Raw genomic sequence first — 16449 nt, 5'->3', positions numbered from 1 at the left:
TGGTACTCCAAACTCTTCATCCACTACACATTTATGTAGTCCTTATCATAAAAGTGCGTGGAGTAGAGAAGAGCTTGGGGCACCATGGTGTCCCAAGCGGGAGAGAGGATTCCGTCCAATTTAGATTCCAACCAGTCCGGTCCAGTTTTGGACCATTTGTTCGGAACCGTTCATTTTTAAAGCTTGTCAAGAACATTGACTGTGCTGAAAATCAAATATTGTTTGGTATGATTTCGAAATGCATTAAGTTTGTAAGGACAAAAAATGTGCAACACTAGGTTGCAACCCATTTGACACAATTATTTGAAGATCAATGCATTTCAATATTATATCAAACAATATCCGATCAAAGTGATTTCTTGGTGTGGTCAATATTTCAGATGAGCTCTAACAAGTAAACGATTCCGATCATTGTTGTGGACTTGTGTCCCATCCCTATCTTGGGAGCATGGAGTAATTACTCGTCATGACCCTACATTACCCACTCGGGGGGTTGGGCGAGTAAGGAAAAAGATGGCTTCATTTTCGGCTTTAATAAAGATGAGATGAAATTTACTTCACTTTGTTCAGGCCAGCTAAAAAAAAAAATTGTTTATCACACCTTAATCAACGTTTTGCTCGATTATTTTTCTTCAATTGGGAATCATGCTCATTAAATTTTAGTGTATATATATATATATGGTTTGTCTCCGTTAGAAATTCGTTTAAAATGACCTTATTGTTTTCTCAAATAAAACAAGCATTAATGCAAGCTTGGCTTGATCATAATTCACAACTTTACATTACATTCTATTGAAAAAACAAATTACCTGAATTTGTTAATCGACCTATATACCAACTACGGTTAATCAGTTGCAACGCCACAGCTGTTAGGGCAAAAGAAAGAGGATAAACTGTTTTGAATATAGTCGACCAACACCACCACCGACTCTTGTTGAAATCCTCATGCACGCAAACATAAGGTTTTTATTTATGGGAGAGGAGGAAAGAGTGATGGCAGCAAATGTATATATATTTCCCTTGTCCGTTTACTTTAAGGGCATTTGTTCTCCATTTTTACCTTTCCCTATTTATTTATTTTGGGTATTCTCTCCGTTATTTTTTTATTTTCTTTGACTGCATCTTCTTTTTTGTTTGATCACCTCTTTGACTATGTCTACCATGACTTTAGTCTTCAGTGTAAAATCCTCTGTAGAGCTCCACTTGTCAAAATTGAAATCATAGCACTCTCCAACCTTACCTTCAAATGAAGTCGACCAATTTGCTTCAAAATTGGCATCTAAGTGTCATCAAACATAAAAGTTTGACATCATAGCACTCTCCAATTATTTTTCTTCCAACGATATTTTTTTTCCTTTTCCTTCCTTTAAACTCGTTTAAAATTAGTTTTTTTATGTAAATGAAACAAACATGAGGACATTTCTTCAATGTCCTTAATGTCCTAAACTTACACTCCATAGCAAACGTGATATTTACTGCTCATCTTAGAAACCAACTAAAGATCAATTGGTAGTACATTTTTTAAGCCAGTCCACTCAACTTGTTTTGGTAGCACTTGGCAGTAAAAAAATAACAAAAGGAAACAAAAAAGTTGGTTGGGAAAGGAAATATTAGTGCCAACTTCTATTTTATTTTGACCTACTCCACTAACCGCAAACTAATCTAGTACGACCTAGCACATTTTTGGATGACCAAGGACTGGCCTGCAGTTTGGATCGTATGCTAATCGAGCCCAACATTTTACTTTATTACTCTTTACGCCAAAAACAAATTCTTCAGTTTAGTGCCCTTGAATCGCTAGTTTAGAAGAGATTGGTGAGTAAAATCCCCGTGTTGAACGCAACGCTTAACCTGTTTTGACAAATCGAGTGCCAGAGTATTGAATGGCACTGTATGGCAGTGGATCTCCCCTGCGACAGGACTAAGGCATTCGTAGTTTGACCAACCCGTAGTTTGCCAGCCTAGACAGAAGGGCTTTGAAAGGTAAGGCGCCGGCTCCCTTCTTACTGACAGCACGGCTTCGTGCCGCACCGCAATAAGATAAAAGAAAAGAACAGGAGAAGCAAACAAAAACGCAGCCAGCCAGAAGTCTTTGCCCAACCCGGGTACAACAGGGTCCCCGAATTCATTGACAAGGGAGTTGTTTACAGTAATCTGCAAGGTAGAAATGCCTACAGTGTAAATTAGTATAAAATAAATATTCAGTGATGAAATCTCGATGAAGCTTACACTACACCCTGTAGTGCATTATCGCAACTCAGGAACTCCCTGTCCCGTTCCAACAAATCTTGATAAGGACTTCAACCGTTCAGCGGAGTAATTATTTATTACTAGTACTAATTTGTTTGGCAATGGGAAAAGCTAGAAGAGCATGACCCATTCCTTGAAGACCAAACATGGTCCATGTACAACCAAGCTGGGGGCATGCCCCGGACTCGGATCCTCTATCTGAGAGTTCCTGTCCGAGTCCTCTGTCCCACACCTCAACGGGGGACACGTGTCCCCCCCCCCCACAAACCAAACCAAATCAAAACATCACGCCACACCCAATCCCTCCCCCCCTCCTCCTCCAAGAACTCTTCGTCCCGGACCTCATGTTCTTCCTCCGCTACCTCCCCTTCGCCGCCAAGATCGAAACCCTATCCCCCGACTGCTGCTTCACCGTCGCCTCCTCCCCTCCCAACAACTCCTCCAAGGCCTTCGTCGGCGGCATCGAGATCACCCACCCCGACCTCTTTGACGGCATCGTCATCGTCGAACGAACCACGTTGCTCTCCTTCCTCCCACGTTACGAGTTTCCATTTCCACGTCGTTCTGAATAGATTACTGATGGCAAGCGGTCTGGATTGTTTGCTGGCCGGGACAGTGTTGCCGATGCTGAATCTAGGGCAGGAACTGGTGGTTACTACCTGCGGCGGCGGCGGAGGTCCGTTTGGGGGGCTGGTGAGGATTGAGATTCTAAGAAGACAAGGGGGAGGGATTGGGTGTGGCGTGATGTTTTGGTTTGGTTTGGTTTGGGGTGAGGGGGACTCATGTCACCCATTGAGGTGTGGGACAGAGGACTCGGACAGAGGATCCGAGTCCGCATACCCCAGGCCAAAAGGCACAGCAAGCAACGCATTAGCCACCCAGCTAGAGCAGCAAACAAACAAAGGAAAGCATTAATTAACCCACCTAGCATCAACTAAAACAGAGGAGAGCTCAACAAATGAACTACAGCGAGGGAATAAAACTAGACAACACAAAGCTTAAAAAAGCTCAAGAATTCCCAGTTATAATATTCCTATCAATTACAGTTGCCCGTTCACAGAGGAGCTCACCGTTCTTCAAGCGCTGTTGCCCTGATAATCTGATATCATTTACAATGCAAACAATGATTACAGGAGGATCCATAGCTTCATGAGTGAAAATCCTTCAAATTCATCTTGGACTGAGACTAATCAAGTATTTGCTCAGAAAATCAAGATCCCAGTCACATAATAGGATGAGAGTATCAAACCTGTTCGAGCCCAGCATGTCAGAGACCAAAGGCCACTCTCTGAACATAATCAGGCCGTCTTTTGCTAGGCATCCGAAGCAGCCCTGTAATCTGGAGCTCCGTAACGGCCCTGCAGAACTTTGCTCTATACAAAATGAGGTCAAGGATTTCCAGAGATCCATTGGGCACATTCACACAGTAGCGTTACACGATTGCTGTCAAAGACGTAAATTTCAAACCAGGATTCTACCAAAATGACCCGATGTGTCAACTACAACGGCTATGAGTGACATGAAACGTGGTATTGAGGACCTACACTTATACTCATGTCATAATGTCAATATTTGACTTTTGAAACAAGGTTAAAAAAAAATTGGAAACTCTAATCAATATTATCTGTCTGCAAGGTGCATGCATGTGACCCAGTGGTAGCAGCACTGAGATCATCAACCATTTAAGTGATAGGCTCAAAATACCTAAAATTGGAGGGAAATATACCGCACTAGTTTTAGCAAGAAACCCCTTAAAAGCGAGTCTAAACTCAACTAGAGGTAAACTCACTACCATAGTAACGGAACAAAGAGCAGCTCACAGACTTCAGCAACTTTGTTTAGAACTCAATTATCTACATGCAAGTACGGCAATCCTTCAATCGCAACGTGCTATGTAAATCGAAATGCTTAATGGGTCAAATTGACCAGATCAACATTGACAAGCAGAAAATGCTATGAAATGAGAAGCAAGAGGATACTGAACAGTTGCTTCACCCTTGTTTTGAGATTCTTTAGCTTCCTTTCTTTTCTTTGGTGATGGTGAATGCTTCAACCGGTGCTTCCCCTTGATTCTTGGAGGAAGTACAGTTGCTTTGAAAGATTGGTACCAGTCATGGAGATTAATAAGGTCACCATACTCTTGAGTCAACATGTACCTGCAAAAACAAATGGTGCCGGGACTCGACTTTCAAGCAATACTTCAAACTTCCTTTATCAAGTTGAAACATAGAAATCGACCTCCTAATTACACACAACTGGTGCGACAACTAGTGAAGTGTATATTAATCCATTTATTATAATATAAGAATCAGGTGCCACTATTAGTACTGGATTCAAAACAAAATTTCCTGCTACAACAGTTGGAACAGCACCTGACAACACAATGCCGGAATTGAACTGATTTAGTTTGGTAAATACGGAATTCACACGTTTCCCTCGGGGTGAATGTCATGATTTAATTAGGGATAATGGTAACGATGCAGTACGTAATAGAGAATAATTAAGATTTACATACGGACTGAGAACATATTTGTTTTAAAAATTACTGATAAACAATACATTGACTTGCAAGAATTGGGCAATGTGGAATATGGCCCAAGTTCACTCTTGGGCAACATTGAGTCCAAAATTCTTGAACCAAACTTTAGCCAAACTCAGCCTTTCATCAGGGCAGATGATATTAGATGGGAGGAAGACATTGCTGCAAAAAAACTCCAGTTGCTAAAACACGGAGAGAGGCATAGAAGATCCAAGTTGAATGTTAGCCTGTACAATTGTAAATCCTACTCAGAAACTCTCTTTTTTCCTTAAGGAATCATGCCACACAACGTACTTGGACCATCCACTTAACAAAACTGTGTTAGGCAGAATACATGTTTGGTGCTTGTCTGACACTTCCCTGCCCATTTGTTTGGAACAAGAATAGAATCCATCATTATTCATCTAAGAAAAATACAATCGTTCTACTATGCAAAATAGGTCAATAAATAGCAGGTCTCTCAAACAGTTAATCTCAAATATATTTCGCAAATTTTAACGTTCTCAAATACATTGTCAAACTCTTAACATCAAACCCTGTACATACTTAACATTCTCAAAACTCAAAAGAGACAATGTAAGTTTGTAACTCATTATTTGTAACCCTTTTCCAATACGTAATAATCCATCGAAAATGGAATACACCCACTTGACAGACAACCACCTTCTAAAATTCCTAGGATAGTCGCAGCCATTTTCAACTAAACTACGAACTTCCAATTACAGCAACAAGTTTAGTACTTACATAATTGAAGTGTCAAGCATGGATGGAAATGGTATATTGCCATTCTTGCTGCAGCAACTGCACTTGAGAAATTTGTGGAACTCCAAAAGATCAACTTGGATTGTTCTCCTTGGGTCTCCCATCAAAGCCTAGTGTAGCAAAATGAGAGTGATGTTGTAAAATTAGGGGATGGGGGGGAAAGCCAAAATATAACGCTCATGTATTAACACCCAAGTCCAAACTCCAAAGTAGTATGCAGTTTCTTCTAAAGGAATATAGAAATGCAGGCTTAACCTTATCTACGGGTAATACAAATACAAGAACTACGTGAAGAAAACGTCTTAACATGGATGTTCTAATATGGTGAGTCAAACTTCCAACCATGTCTTGTTCTAAACTTCACAAAAATCAATTTTATCCACTAGCCGGGTGCCTTCAGACAAAAAATCAAAGTCACATTAATACATAATCAACAGAACCTATCAACACATTGTAAATAGGCAGGATAACAATGAAGCCTACTATTGACTTGCGTAGAGTCCTATATTAGCGCTATCTTAACGACTAGTTACTGAACAGTTTCTATTAATTCCCATTTTCTTGCAGCAAATAGGAAAGCTCCAATAAGTACGCTGGTTAAAGTAATCTCAGAATACTTACTGATTGAAGTTTGTCAACATTCTTAAAGCAGATGATTTCATGGTAAGGTATGCACTCAATGGGCTGCATATATTTCCTGTTTAGTAACCAAAGATTCAAGAGTTAAAAAGCATTTGAACAGGACAATAGAATGGGCAGAAATGAAAAAATCTCAACCAAGGAACATAAATGGTTAAAGAGTGAAGTTCATATGAAGGACAGAGACTATTGTTGGCACTATAGGTGTATGCAAATGTTAAATGGAAAAGAAAGAAGGATATGAATACAAGACAAAGGTTCCCTTACTCAACCATGAAATCAATTAGTGCTGCAGCTTTCTCATTTACAGCTTTTCCATCCTTGTAAACATTAAAGTTGCTTCGAGTTTTCTGACTCCTGTTAAATGAACCGAAGTCAATTACGTTTCTGCCAAAGTATTAGAGACACATCATGTAAGCATACAAATATAACAATAATCTGTGAAGCAAAGTCCCACATCGCTTGGGTACCAAAGAAATAATATGAATAATATAAGAGTGAGGGCACCTTCACTTCAAAAGCTAGCTTTTGGGTTGAGTTCTACCCAAGACAATATAACATGGTATCAGAGCCGGGTATGCCAAGGATGGGTAGGATGTGTGTCCCTGGCCTACACGCGGCACGCTGGGCATGAGGGAGGGTGCGAAGCGAAGTCCCACATTGCTTGGGTACCAAAGTAATATGAAGAATATAAGCGTGAGGGCACCCTCACTTCAAAAACTAGCTTTTGGGGTTGAGTTCTACCCAAGACCGTGTAACACAATCAAGTGCAAGATAAGAAAAAAAAGTTCAAGGGAATTAAAGATGTAAGTCTAAAGCACGAGACAAATAGTTACACCATGCGTGACCACCCTATCCAGCATTGCTAATTGTCAATTTAAACTTGTTTGTTAACATATAATTTGAGATATAGTTTCTGGGCTATGTTGTTTAGGGCCACTTTGTTTGGGATAATAAGCCGACCCTACTTCGTGGAGGGCACCGTGGCAGTGTGGAAAAGGAGTAGAGGCTCCCGAGGGTATAGGCCCTGAGCCTGTGGCCAACCAGGGGACGTTACTAGGCCTTGTGGGCAGTAGGGAGCGAAAACCTTAAAAAATTTAAGAGGGGTAGATTGTTACAATCCTCTTGCCATGTTGGTGGGATGCGAAAAGGGCAAATAACATATCTAGTACCCTCAACTTGCTACTAAATAACTTCTTATCATAGCAGCGATTTATTCCGATCAAAACCTTACCCTTAAAAAAGATAAATCATCTACGGGCCACAGGAGGAGGCAATCAAATAGCTTTGCACTGATACGTCAGCATCAGTGCAGAACACCGGTGTCATCAGCGACTTGCGATCGCCCCCTCTGGTTTGCCTCCCTAATAGTAGAGGTGTGGTCAATTTTGCATAAAAAATTTAAAGCCATCTGGTATGGTTTTCCACTGTCCGTATGATTTTGAGAACTTTGGGCGCCGTTTTTAGATCTGGCTAATGGGCTTGTTTTTGTTGGATTTGACGGCCTTACCCAATATAGAGGTTCTACAAGCCAATTAAGTATTTTGGGAAATTAAAAAAATTAAGATTTTTCTACTATAGGCTCACCATTGTTATCACTTGTGTTTCATATTTACCCTCGCTGTTGAGAGATGTAGCTCTCTTTTCAATGGAGCAAAACTTCAATGTATTTATGTAAGAAAGAACAAAAGCACAGAAAAATGAAACTTACTTGGATATGTCTGTCAATTCTCGCTTCAAAGCCTTTCCATCCTCAAATTTCACAATTGACTGCAGCTCCCTCACTTTCTCGTGGATCTGAGACAAGCACATTGTCCAAAATATGTAAAAATTCTTTGGTACTTATTGTCCAAAATAGTTATATCTCCTCAGCAACTGTTATACTCAAAAGGTGAAAATTGGACGGTAAGCCCAGTCATTCAATCGCTTACTAATTAGACATCGCTGTGATTCTGGAAATAGGAAGACAGAAAATTAATGTTTCCATTTTTTATGGCACAGGCTATATAAGCTTTTTGCATTAAGCAATATTTTCATAGTAGGTACATATAAATAACCAGATATAGAAACAAATGAACTCTATCACACACCAGAAGTTTGTCTCAGTGGAGACTCGTAAGTGTTAGATAGCTTGATATACATTATTGGGTTCAAGTCTCTCTGTTTGTATTTGTTCCCTATTTGCATTCTGCTTCTCCCTTTCGCATTCTGTTTTGCTTTATTTATGAAAATTTGCATATCCACGTGAAAGACAGGGTTGCACGTGAGGGAGGGTGTTAGATAGCTTGATGTTCATTATTTGGCCCATTTCCTAACAGCTTAAGCTATTGGGACTATTGGTAACTTAACAGTCACAAACTCCTTTTTAATTTTTCCGAGTGAGTTATTTTCCAACAAATTCTTGCGCGGTTTTCTTGTGGTAATGCATTCCTTCAAAGCAGCTAAGTTGGTTCTATATAGCTAAGCATCCAATTCACGAGTTCATAGAGCTTACAATCTGTAGAGAACAACAGCAGTGTATAAGCATGAAATCAAACATCGAAGGCATGCCCAAACATTCAATAGAAATTCTTATTTCATTAATAAAATTAATGTACCCTGATAGGTCCTCACTTTGAATTCAGGCAAGAAAAAAGTATGGACATTGCACCCATGTTTGTCTCACACGGATGGGTTGCAAGAAGCATGAGGGATGTATAATGGATCACCAGATATAACTAAAAAACTTGAGATTAAGTATTTTGGGGCATTTTGTTAGACTCCAACAAGTTGTTGGGTGAGTAAAGTGTGAATCATTACAGACATTATGCAAACATAAACAAGATCAGCTGAGGCGTACCTCAATTATGCCCTTCGTATGCTTTTCCCATCTGTTGAGCAACTGATTTAGGGACACTAATGGTAGATCCCTGATTAAACTAAGTTTTAGTAGTCTGATAATAGCACGGAAACAAAAGCAACTAATTTCATTCACAGGTTAAAAGGTTTTCGTATCATCTAACAAATGAGAAGGCTTCAGAAAGTCCTGAACCATCTAATATTTCACTGTAAACAATCATATGGCAGATCATGCTCATATATTTTGCTTTTAATGCCAGATGATTGTGAAGACAAATTTTAAGCAACTCCTCGAAACAGCGCATATATATGGCGGCCCATGGGCTTGAGTTTAGCCATGTTTGTTCAACACTGTTGTTGGTTTTGAAGCTATAGTTTAGTACATTTTAGCTCTATCCTCCAGGGGTTTAATTTAGACTCCAGTCATTACTCCTCCCGCCCCAATTAAAGTATCTTGACTTTCATTTTCGGCTGCCAAAATTAAGTGCACTTATTTCCGAGTGCAATTTTGTTCACCCTCCTTAAAAGAGGGTGAACATTACCCTCTTTCCTATAGGTTGAAATGATGTGGATCCCACTACAAAGTGATGTCATGCTTACCATGCAATACACTTCTTGGTAAGCATGACATCACTTTGTGGTGGGATCCACACCATTTCAACCAATAAGATGGAGGGTAATGTTCACCCTCTTAAGTGGAGGGTGAACAAAACTCAACTCCTTATTTCCTATGAAGTTTCTCTTCCAACATATATTTTTCTGTATGGAACATTGTAAAGTTCCAAAATATATATCCAGGATATGCAAGTAAAAGCATTTACGGTTTTACTTTCCCAAAATAACCTAAAGAAGTGAAAATAATGTGTTCAACTCCTCCCAAGTCGCCGTGCCACCTGCACATGGTTCTCAATGGGTCCTGGACCTCTTAGCTTTGCCCAGTCTCTGGGTGTGGTAGCGCTAACAGCCATTGACCTGGGGTTACCCCTGAAGGGATTCATCATCATAAAAAAAAAATTCCTTTTATATAAAGATATATTAATCAAAATCCATTTCCATTACGCACCTGACCTTGCGGACGACCTGAGAGATAAAAACATGGTTTTGCAATGGTCCATGCACATGATGGTCACTTGAAGACATTACAACTGCTGCTTCTGGTCCCAAGTGATGATCAGAAGCCCTCGAGTGGTGTAGCTCTGGATCAAGTGTCTCACAGTACAAGTCCAACAAGGTAATTTCATGGCTTTTTCCAGCTTCAAACAGGCACTGCAACAAAAGTAATCTGTCAACAAAAAGAAACGATATCGCATCAAATGTTCCTCAATTATCTGTACAAGCATGAATTTCCTTCCTTCAAAAAAAATCTGTACAAGCATATCTGCCCAGGGGGGAGGCGTAGTGGAATCAATAAACTGCAACCGTGAGTGAACATCAGTAATAACCAAACAATAGGATCTTGAAGTTTTAGAACAACTTACGATACAAAGTACAAACAATGGGATAAGTACGTTTCATATAGTAACAACCAGAACGAATATATATAAAGCAACACTTTTAACACATTAAACAAATGGCCTGTAGCTTCAACCAAAAATGTGGAAATTCGAAGCTACAAATAAAAAATAAAAAATAAAGAAGTAAAAAAAGTTACTGCGCTCAAGTTCCAGCAACACCAATTGGTAAAATAAAAAGAGAACATGCCAACAAGGCCAGATGTAGTACTAGTTGCGCTAGTAGGTGAGAGTAGGTGCCTCCCTTTGGTGCTTTTGATGTACTTTTACTCATAACAAAAGGCACAGGTTTGAGTACTGAAGCAGCCGCAGCCAGAAGAGTACACTTGATAGGGATTTGAGGCAAACACTTCGCTTCGCTAAAGCTAATTACAATTAGTGTTAAGACAACACATACATAGACAACTGAAACCCTTTTTAGTCCCTTTAGTATTGTAGTCCTAAAATCAAAATGAAACATGAAGTACACAAGTAGTAGTTATAAAATGAAATAATGCATTACACGAAGGTAGTAGATATCATTTGGGGGGGAACCAAACCACAAGATTTGGTTAAGCACAAGTATTTATGTTTAGACCACAAAGAATATGAAGATGACAGATGAAGAAGAATGAGTTTAAGGCCTCACCAGAACCACAGAACTCCAAAAATTCTGCAATCTCTTCAAGTCAGCCAAACCTTGAGCAAAAATTTCTTCATTTGGTTCAGCAAGTTCATTCCTTGTTACCAATGTGCACACAAACTCAGAATCTCATTGTTTGCCAAAGGGAAACATCTGTATCACCAGAAATAAAAAGAAAAAATTGCAACATTATTAAAAATTTACGTGTACCTCCTGCAAGATGGAAGACTAAACAGTTGCTTTAACACTGTTTCTGGCAATGATACAGGTCTTTCACTGCTTAAATCCTGCAACAGTCAAGAATCACTAAAAAGTAAAGCACATTATATGAATTTGGAAGTCTCAAAAACGGCAAGCACGAGTTGTTTTTGTACATTTGTATTGTACTGATATTATATGAAATTGGCAGCAGCATGCAACTCAAAAAATTGTGAATCATGAAAACAATTGTATAATTTTGGTATGTATCCCATGACATATAGGATAATACTTCAATATCCATATGGTAAGCAAAGAGAACGTATGCATGCTAACCAATGCTACTTTCTTGAAATCATATAGAGATCAACGGAAGGGTTGTACTGCATTCTCCTTTCGTGAAGAGTCCATAACCACCACAACTGTGAGTCGAATGATGCAAAAATTACACACTTGAGGTGTGAAAATGACCATTTTCATGGTTCAAGATAGCAAGTGAAAAGAGAAAAAATGAAGAAAAATAAGCAGTCATGACTTCAAAAGGATCTTGTGAAGTATAACATAATTAAATAGCATGCCTGGAAAAGAAAAAATACTTAAACATCTTATCATAGGTGAAGAAACTTCAACCTGACTATCTTTGTGAAATAGGCCCCAGAGTATGAAGCTTAGAGGTTCCATGGAAAAATGCTGGACAATTGCTATCTGGAAGCACTTGTGATTGCATTACATTAGCAAGCTTTTCAAAACTATAACTTGACAAGCACATGAAAGAATCTGCAACCATTATCAAGACGCGGGAAATAGCAATAAATCTACATTGGACTGAACACCTACCTTCAAAGCTCTGACAAATGAGGTCAAAGTTCCATCCTGCCTTAAAAAATAGTTTCTCAAAAATACTGCCACCTTGTGGCCAACACTGAATCCAGAACAACGTTTCACAAGGACGGCCTCGATGATTGCATCCATTCTCTCAGCTGGAGATCCCAAAATGAACTTATGACAGGACAGGCACTGAAGAGCATGTGAAGGAAGTATGTTTCTCAGGGCATCAACCGAGGTAGCAACTCCAAATATCAAGATGATTGGAATCTTAACCACCCATTCACTGTTTGTATCATAGATTCATAGGAATTAGCATTTTAGGCTTAAGTAGCATGAAATATACAGGACTAACTATTCTTAGATCACCAATCCTCCTAAAGCTTACATTGTTATTCAATTGGTCCAACAGTGAATATCAAGCTATCTAACAACCATATCATATCCAACTGATCCTACAGTTTTTTTTTTGTTTTTTTATCTGAGCTTATCCTACACCTTTTTTTTTTATCTGAACTGATCCTACACTCATTACACCATATAAGGAAGTGAAACAGAAAACACTAGGTCATCTGCTTAGCTTTGTGGATGTGTATTAAACTAACCTATGGGTGATGGATATATCATAAGGTCTCTTGCAACTAAAACATGACTGAATCCCTCACAGAACGAGGATTTTTATGTGTATCTTGAAAAAGTTATCCTTGACACCAATTTCCCTCAGATTTTAGCTCTAACATGTTTACAGAAGTTAGGAAACAGGTTAATTCCTGGAAAGGCATGGTAGCATAAACAAGGCCAACAAAACTTGTAATACTTAAGGAAGCTCTTAATATTTTTCCTGCTAGAGTCAAGGGTTAAAGAGATATACTGGGAGCCAACTAATGCTTAGCTGGCAGTTAGAGCAAGCTACAATACCTCAACATGAGAATGAAGTCAGTCAAGACAGACCCACAGCATCTCTCCAAATCATCTATAATTACAACAACTGGGTTATCATAGTCCCCTTGGTCAATGTACCACAATGCTAAGACGGACATATCAGCCACCTGCACTAAAAACATGGAACAAACTCGAGTATCTGAAGTTTCAAGATAATCAAGTTCAATTGCTGTAAAAAAGTATTGGCATAACATACATCCAAGCTAGTCTTTACAAACAGCCTCAATAAACCTCTAAGACACCCATCTATCCCATTTTTGGCCGAGAAGTCAAATGATGAAAGGTTAGCCACGTGGCATCCACGAGATTTCAAATGTAGACCAAGGTCCTCAAACGTCAAGAGATCATCAACCAATTCCATATTCTCTGCAAATTACAAGACAAATAAGAATTCAAGGTTAAACATACATCAAGGTAGGGTACATATGTGAAAGATTATGAATAAGTCTGAAATTAAGTTCAAAAGTTGCAAAAAAACTGTCGCAATGAGGTCCACTTTATCTTCGCTGTACGGATCTACTAGCTTAACCATAATGAGCAAACAAAAACTATTAAAAGAAACTTACTGGTGAAGACCAGGCCTGTGTAAAGTTGTTTAGATATAGGATTAGTGACAATGGGATAAGGTCGAGTAGCTTTAGCACGATCAAGCATTCCATTTGATCGAATTTCGTTGAATGAACTTTGAACCCAGCAATGTACGTCATTGAATGCATCAGCATTAATATTCCTCAAAACATCCTGAGATTACACAAATAAAACCTCTATTCTTAAGAAATTGGATGAAAGCCATTTGGAGATATGGAACATACTCTCTCTCCACATATGTTGAACTTGAAGATATAAATAATAAAGTTACTCCTCTCTCTAACAGCTTAAGCTTTTAGATGAGTTGGGGGTGAACAATCTATTATGTTATTAGAGCAGGCAATCTCACAGCCTACAAGAGGGCTAAACACGCGTACAAGAGGGCTAACCGCGTGTCCCAATAACCGCATGGGCTGGTTCCGCGTAGGCAGGAACCGCATATGCTCAATGAACTGGTTGTATCCTTCATTTGCTCTTAGCCTTAGTTATTACTCTTTGACTTCGAGAATAGCTAAGCCAATCCAACTGCATTTCTCTACCCCCACCCACCCCCCCCTCTCTTCTTTCTCTCTTTTTTTAGTAGAAATTGTAAGAAGATTGATCATAAGAAATGGAAGTATCAAGATGAAACGTACGTTTTTAGGGGGAAAAAGCAATCAAATGACGAAAACATAGTAAGACCATGTTCCTTCTCAAATCTTAAGCACAAGTATCCTCTGAATATGAGACCAAACAAAGCCTACATTTGTGGGAGCGAGATCCCGCCCCTATTAGTGAAGCATTAGGCCTTACATTTGATTGCTAAAAAATAAAAAAACATAAAGTAAATACACCATGCCGCATATACAAAAATGGTGACTGCAGGTCAAAAGGTGGATAATATGTCCTTGAGGAAATCCCCATAGGGGCTAGAGATGAAGGTCCCGTTCATTGATACACACGCAGTTTTAGCATATGCGGTTCTAGCCTACGCGGGACCAGCCCATGCTGTTATTGAGACACGTGGTTAGCCCTCTTGTACACGTGAATAAAATATTTCCACGTGTTTAGTCCTCTCCCTCTTGTACACGTGAATAAAATATTTCCACGTGTTTAGTCCTCTCGTGGAAGAGAGCTTGGCTACACGTGAGGATGCATGTCCAAGATAAAAATAATAAAGTTACTCATCCTTCCAACAGCTTAAGCTTTTAGATGAGTTGGTGGTTAATCTAATAGCACAGCTAGGGACTTGCCTTAATTGTGGACTCAATTTTGGACCAGGCGTGATTGAAAGCATCTGTTCGCAACTGATGATCGTGGTTGTCATCGTTGTCTCCTCCATCAAACTCGGCCTCCGATCCCTCCGAACTCTTAGGCCGCGGTGGTGTTAAATCAATTCTTCTCCTGGTCCTAGTTTTGCTTCCGGTTCTTACCCCTCCTGTTGATTTCCTCTCCGCATTACAGTGCGACGCTTTGTGGAGAACGAAGAAAGGCTGCAATATGGTCAGTCCTTTATGCTGTCAACATGAAACCAAATCTTGCAACGTGAAACAATAGGAAATCAAATTGTACCTGGAGGTTACGTTCTGCTTTTTCCGGTGTTGCGGGCGAATCAGAGGCTCCAGAGGGCGCCATCTGAAGCTCAATGGGCTGAAAATTAGGGTTCCGATACTCTGATAGAAATCTGCCCCCTACACGCCTCGATTTTCTCTCTGCTTCTCCACTATTTGGCGGGAAAATACAACGTGGCGATCGGGATTTATTTACAGCGAGGGTAAACAACACTAACCTCCCTGATGTTTCGAATAATTACATAGACTTCCCTGTGGTTTCTCAAATGAGACCAGCTTTACCGAATTTTTTTTAATAATGCCGCGGGGTGTCCACGGGCCGGGTTGGTGGGTAATTTAAATGGGAAAAAAACAAGGGAAAATGACAGTCCAGGATATGTTTTGATAATTAATATCTGTCAAGTATATGCTAAGAACATTTGTTAATGCTGAAAATGTCCTTGGCGGGTATTAATTATTAAAATACGTCATTGGCCGTCATTTTTTCAAAAAAAACAACCCGTATTTGGCGGTTGGCAAAATTTTAATCCTCTGCCTATCCGTGGCCTTTTAAAACCAACGGGTTGATAAGTTTTTTTTTAAACTGTTTGGATTCAGCGAGTTAGGTGCTTAGACGGGTTGAAAAGAACTTCATTGCTGAAGCCTTTTTATAAACTTTTTTTTACAACTTGTTCAATATTAACTCGTAAAAATCAAACTATTGTTTAGGCTTTGCCTTAATATCAAGACAAGATTGCGAGATGAAATGATGTGGGCATGGTGGGGTTAATATGGGAAGAATGGGTGGTTGTTATAAACAAATCACAACAGCGTACGACAGGATATTGATCTTACTAGTCAAAAATGTTTTGGATAGTCTGGATTTGAAATAAACTATTCCGCGGGAGAGTTAAAAGTCCAAACCATTAATTATCGAGACAGACAGTCAGATGGGCGCAGCTATGCGCTACTGTGATTGCTCACATCACCCCTCCCCCTACTTCTGTTACTAGGATAGGGTTGATTTATTTATTTTAATGAGTACGCGGGGTTAATAAAGTGTGATAATGTACAAGAAATGTGTTTGCATAGTGAATTAGTCAGAAACTGTGAGTAATATAAAGTGTAAACATTTACCCCTAATGCAAGTAGTTGTCCATGTCAGATCAATATTTGTTATGGAACTCCTCAACTGTCGAAGGGCAA

The 16449-nt window shown here is 39.4% G+C and overlaps 1 protein-coding gene across 2 annotated transcripts; it reads right to left on the bottom strand.

Annotated features, from left to right (window-relative positions):
* Nucleotides 1-3214: 3214 nt before the first annotated feature.
* LOC131319986 (origin of replication complex subunit 3) lies at nucleotides 3215-15530 on the bottom strand. Of its 2 annotated transcripts, none has more exons than XM_058350493.1 (17): nucleotides 15266-15530; nucleotides 14947-15186; nucleotides 13693-13867; nucleotides 13323-13492; nucleotides 13103-13233; nucleotides 12197-12470; nucleotides 11990-12064; nucleotides 11372-11448; nucleotides 11168-11258; nucleotides 10092-10294; nucleotides 9030-9099; nucleotides 7902-7987; nucleotides 6458-6577; nucleotides 6173-6248; nucleotides 5534-5661; nucleotides 4230-4406; nucleotides 3215-3623 (listed from the first exon to the last, which is right to left on the bottom strand). In XM_058350493.1, exons 1-17 carry the CDS (start codon nucleotides 15326-15328, stop codon nucleotides 3518-3520), a joined length of 2262 nt encoding a protein of 753 aa, XP_058206476.1. In that variant the 5' UTR covers nucleotides 15329-15530; the 3' UTR covers nucleotides 3215-3517. The 2 variants fall into 2 exon arrangements, with proteins under 2 accessions (XP_058206476.1, XP_058206477.1); XM_058350494.1 differs by having other exon boundaries at nucleotides 6458-6547; nucleotides 15266-15529.
* Between the last annotated feature and the right edge of the window lie 919 nt (nucleotides 15531-16449).

Source organism: Rhododendron vialii, chromosome 3a (assembly GCF_030253575.1).
Source record: "Rhododendron vialii isolate Sample 1 chromosome 3a, ASM3025357v1".
NCBI classification, from domain to species: Eukaryota; Viridiplantae; Streptophyta; class Magnoliopsida; order Ericales; family Ericaceae; genus Rhododendron; species Rhododendron vialii.
This window is presented reverse-complemented; position numbering and strand designations above follow the sequence as displayed.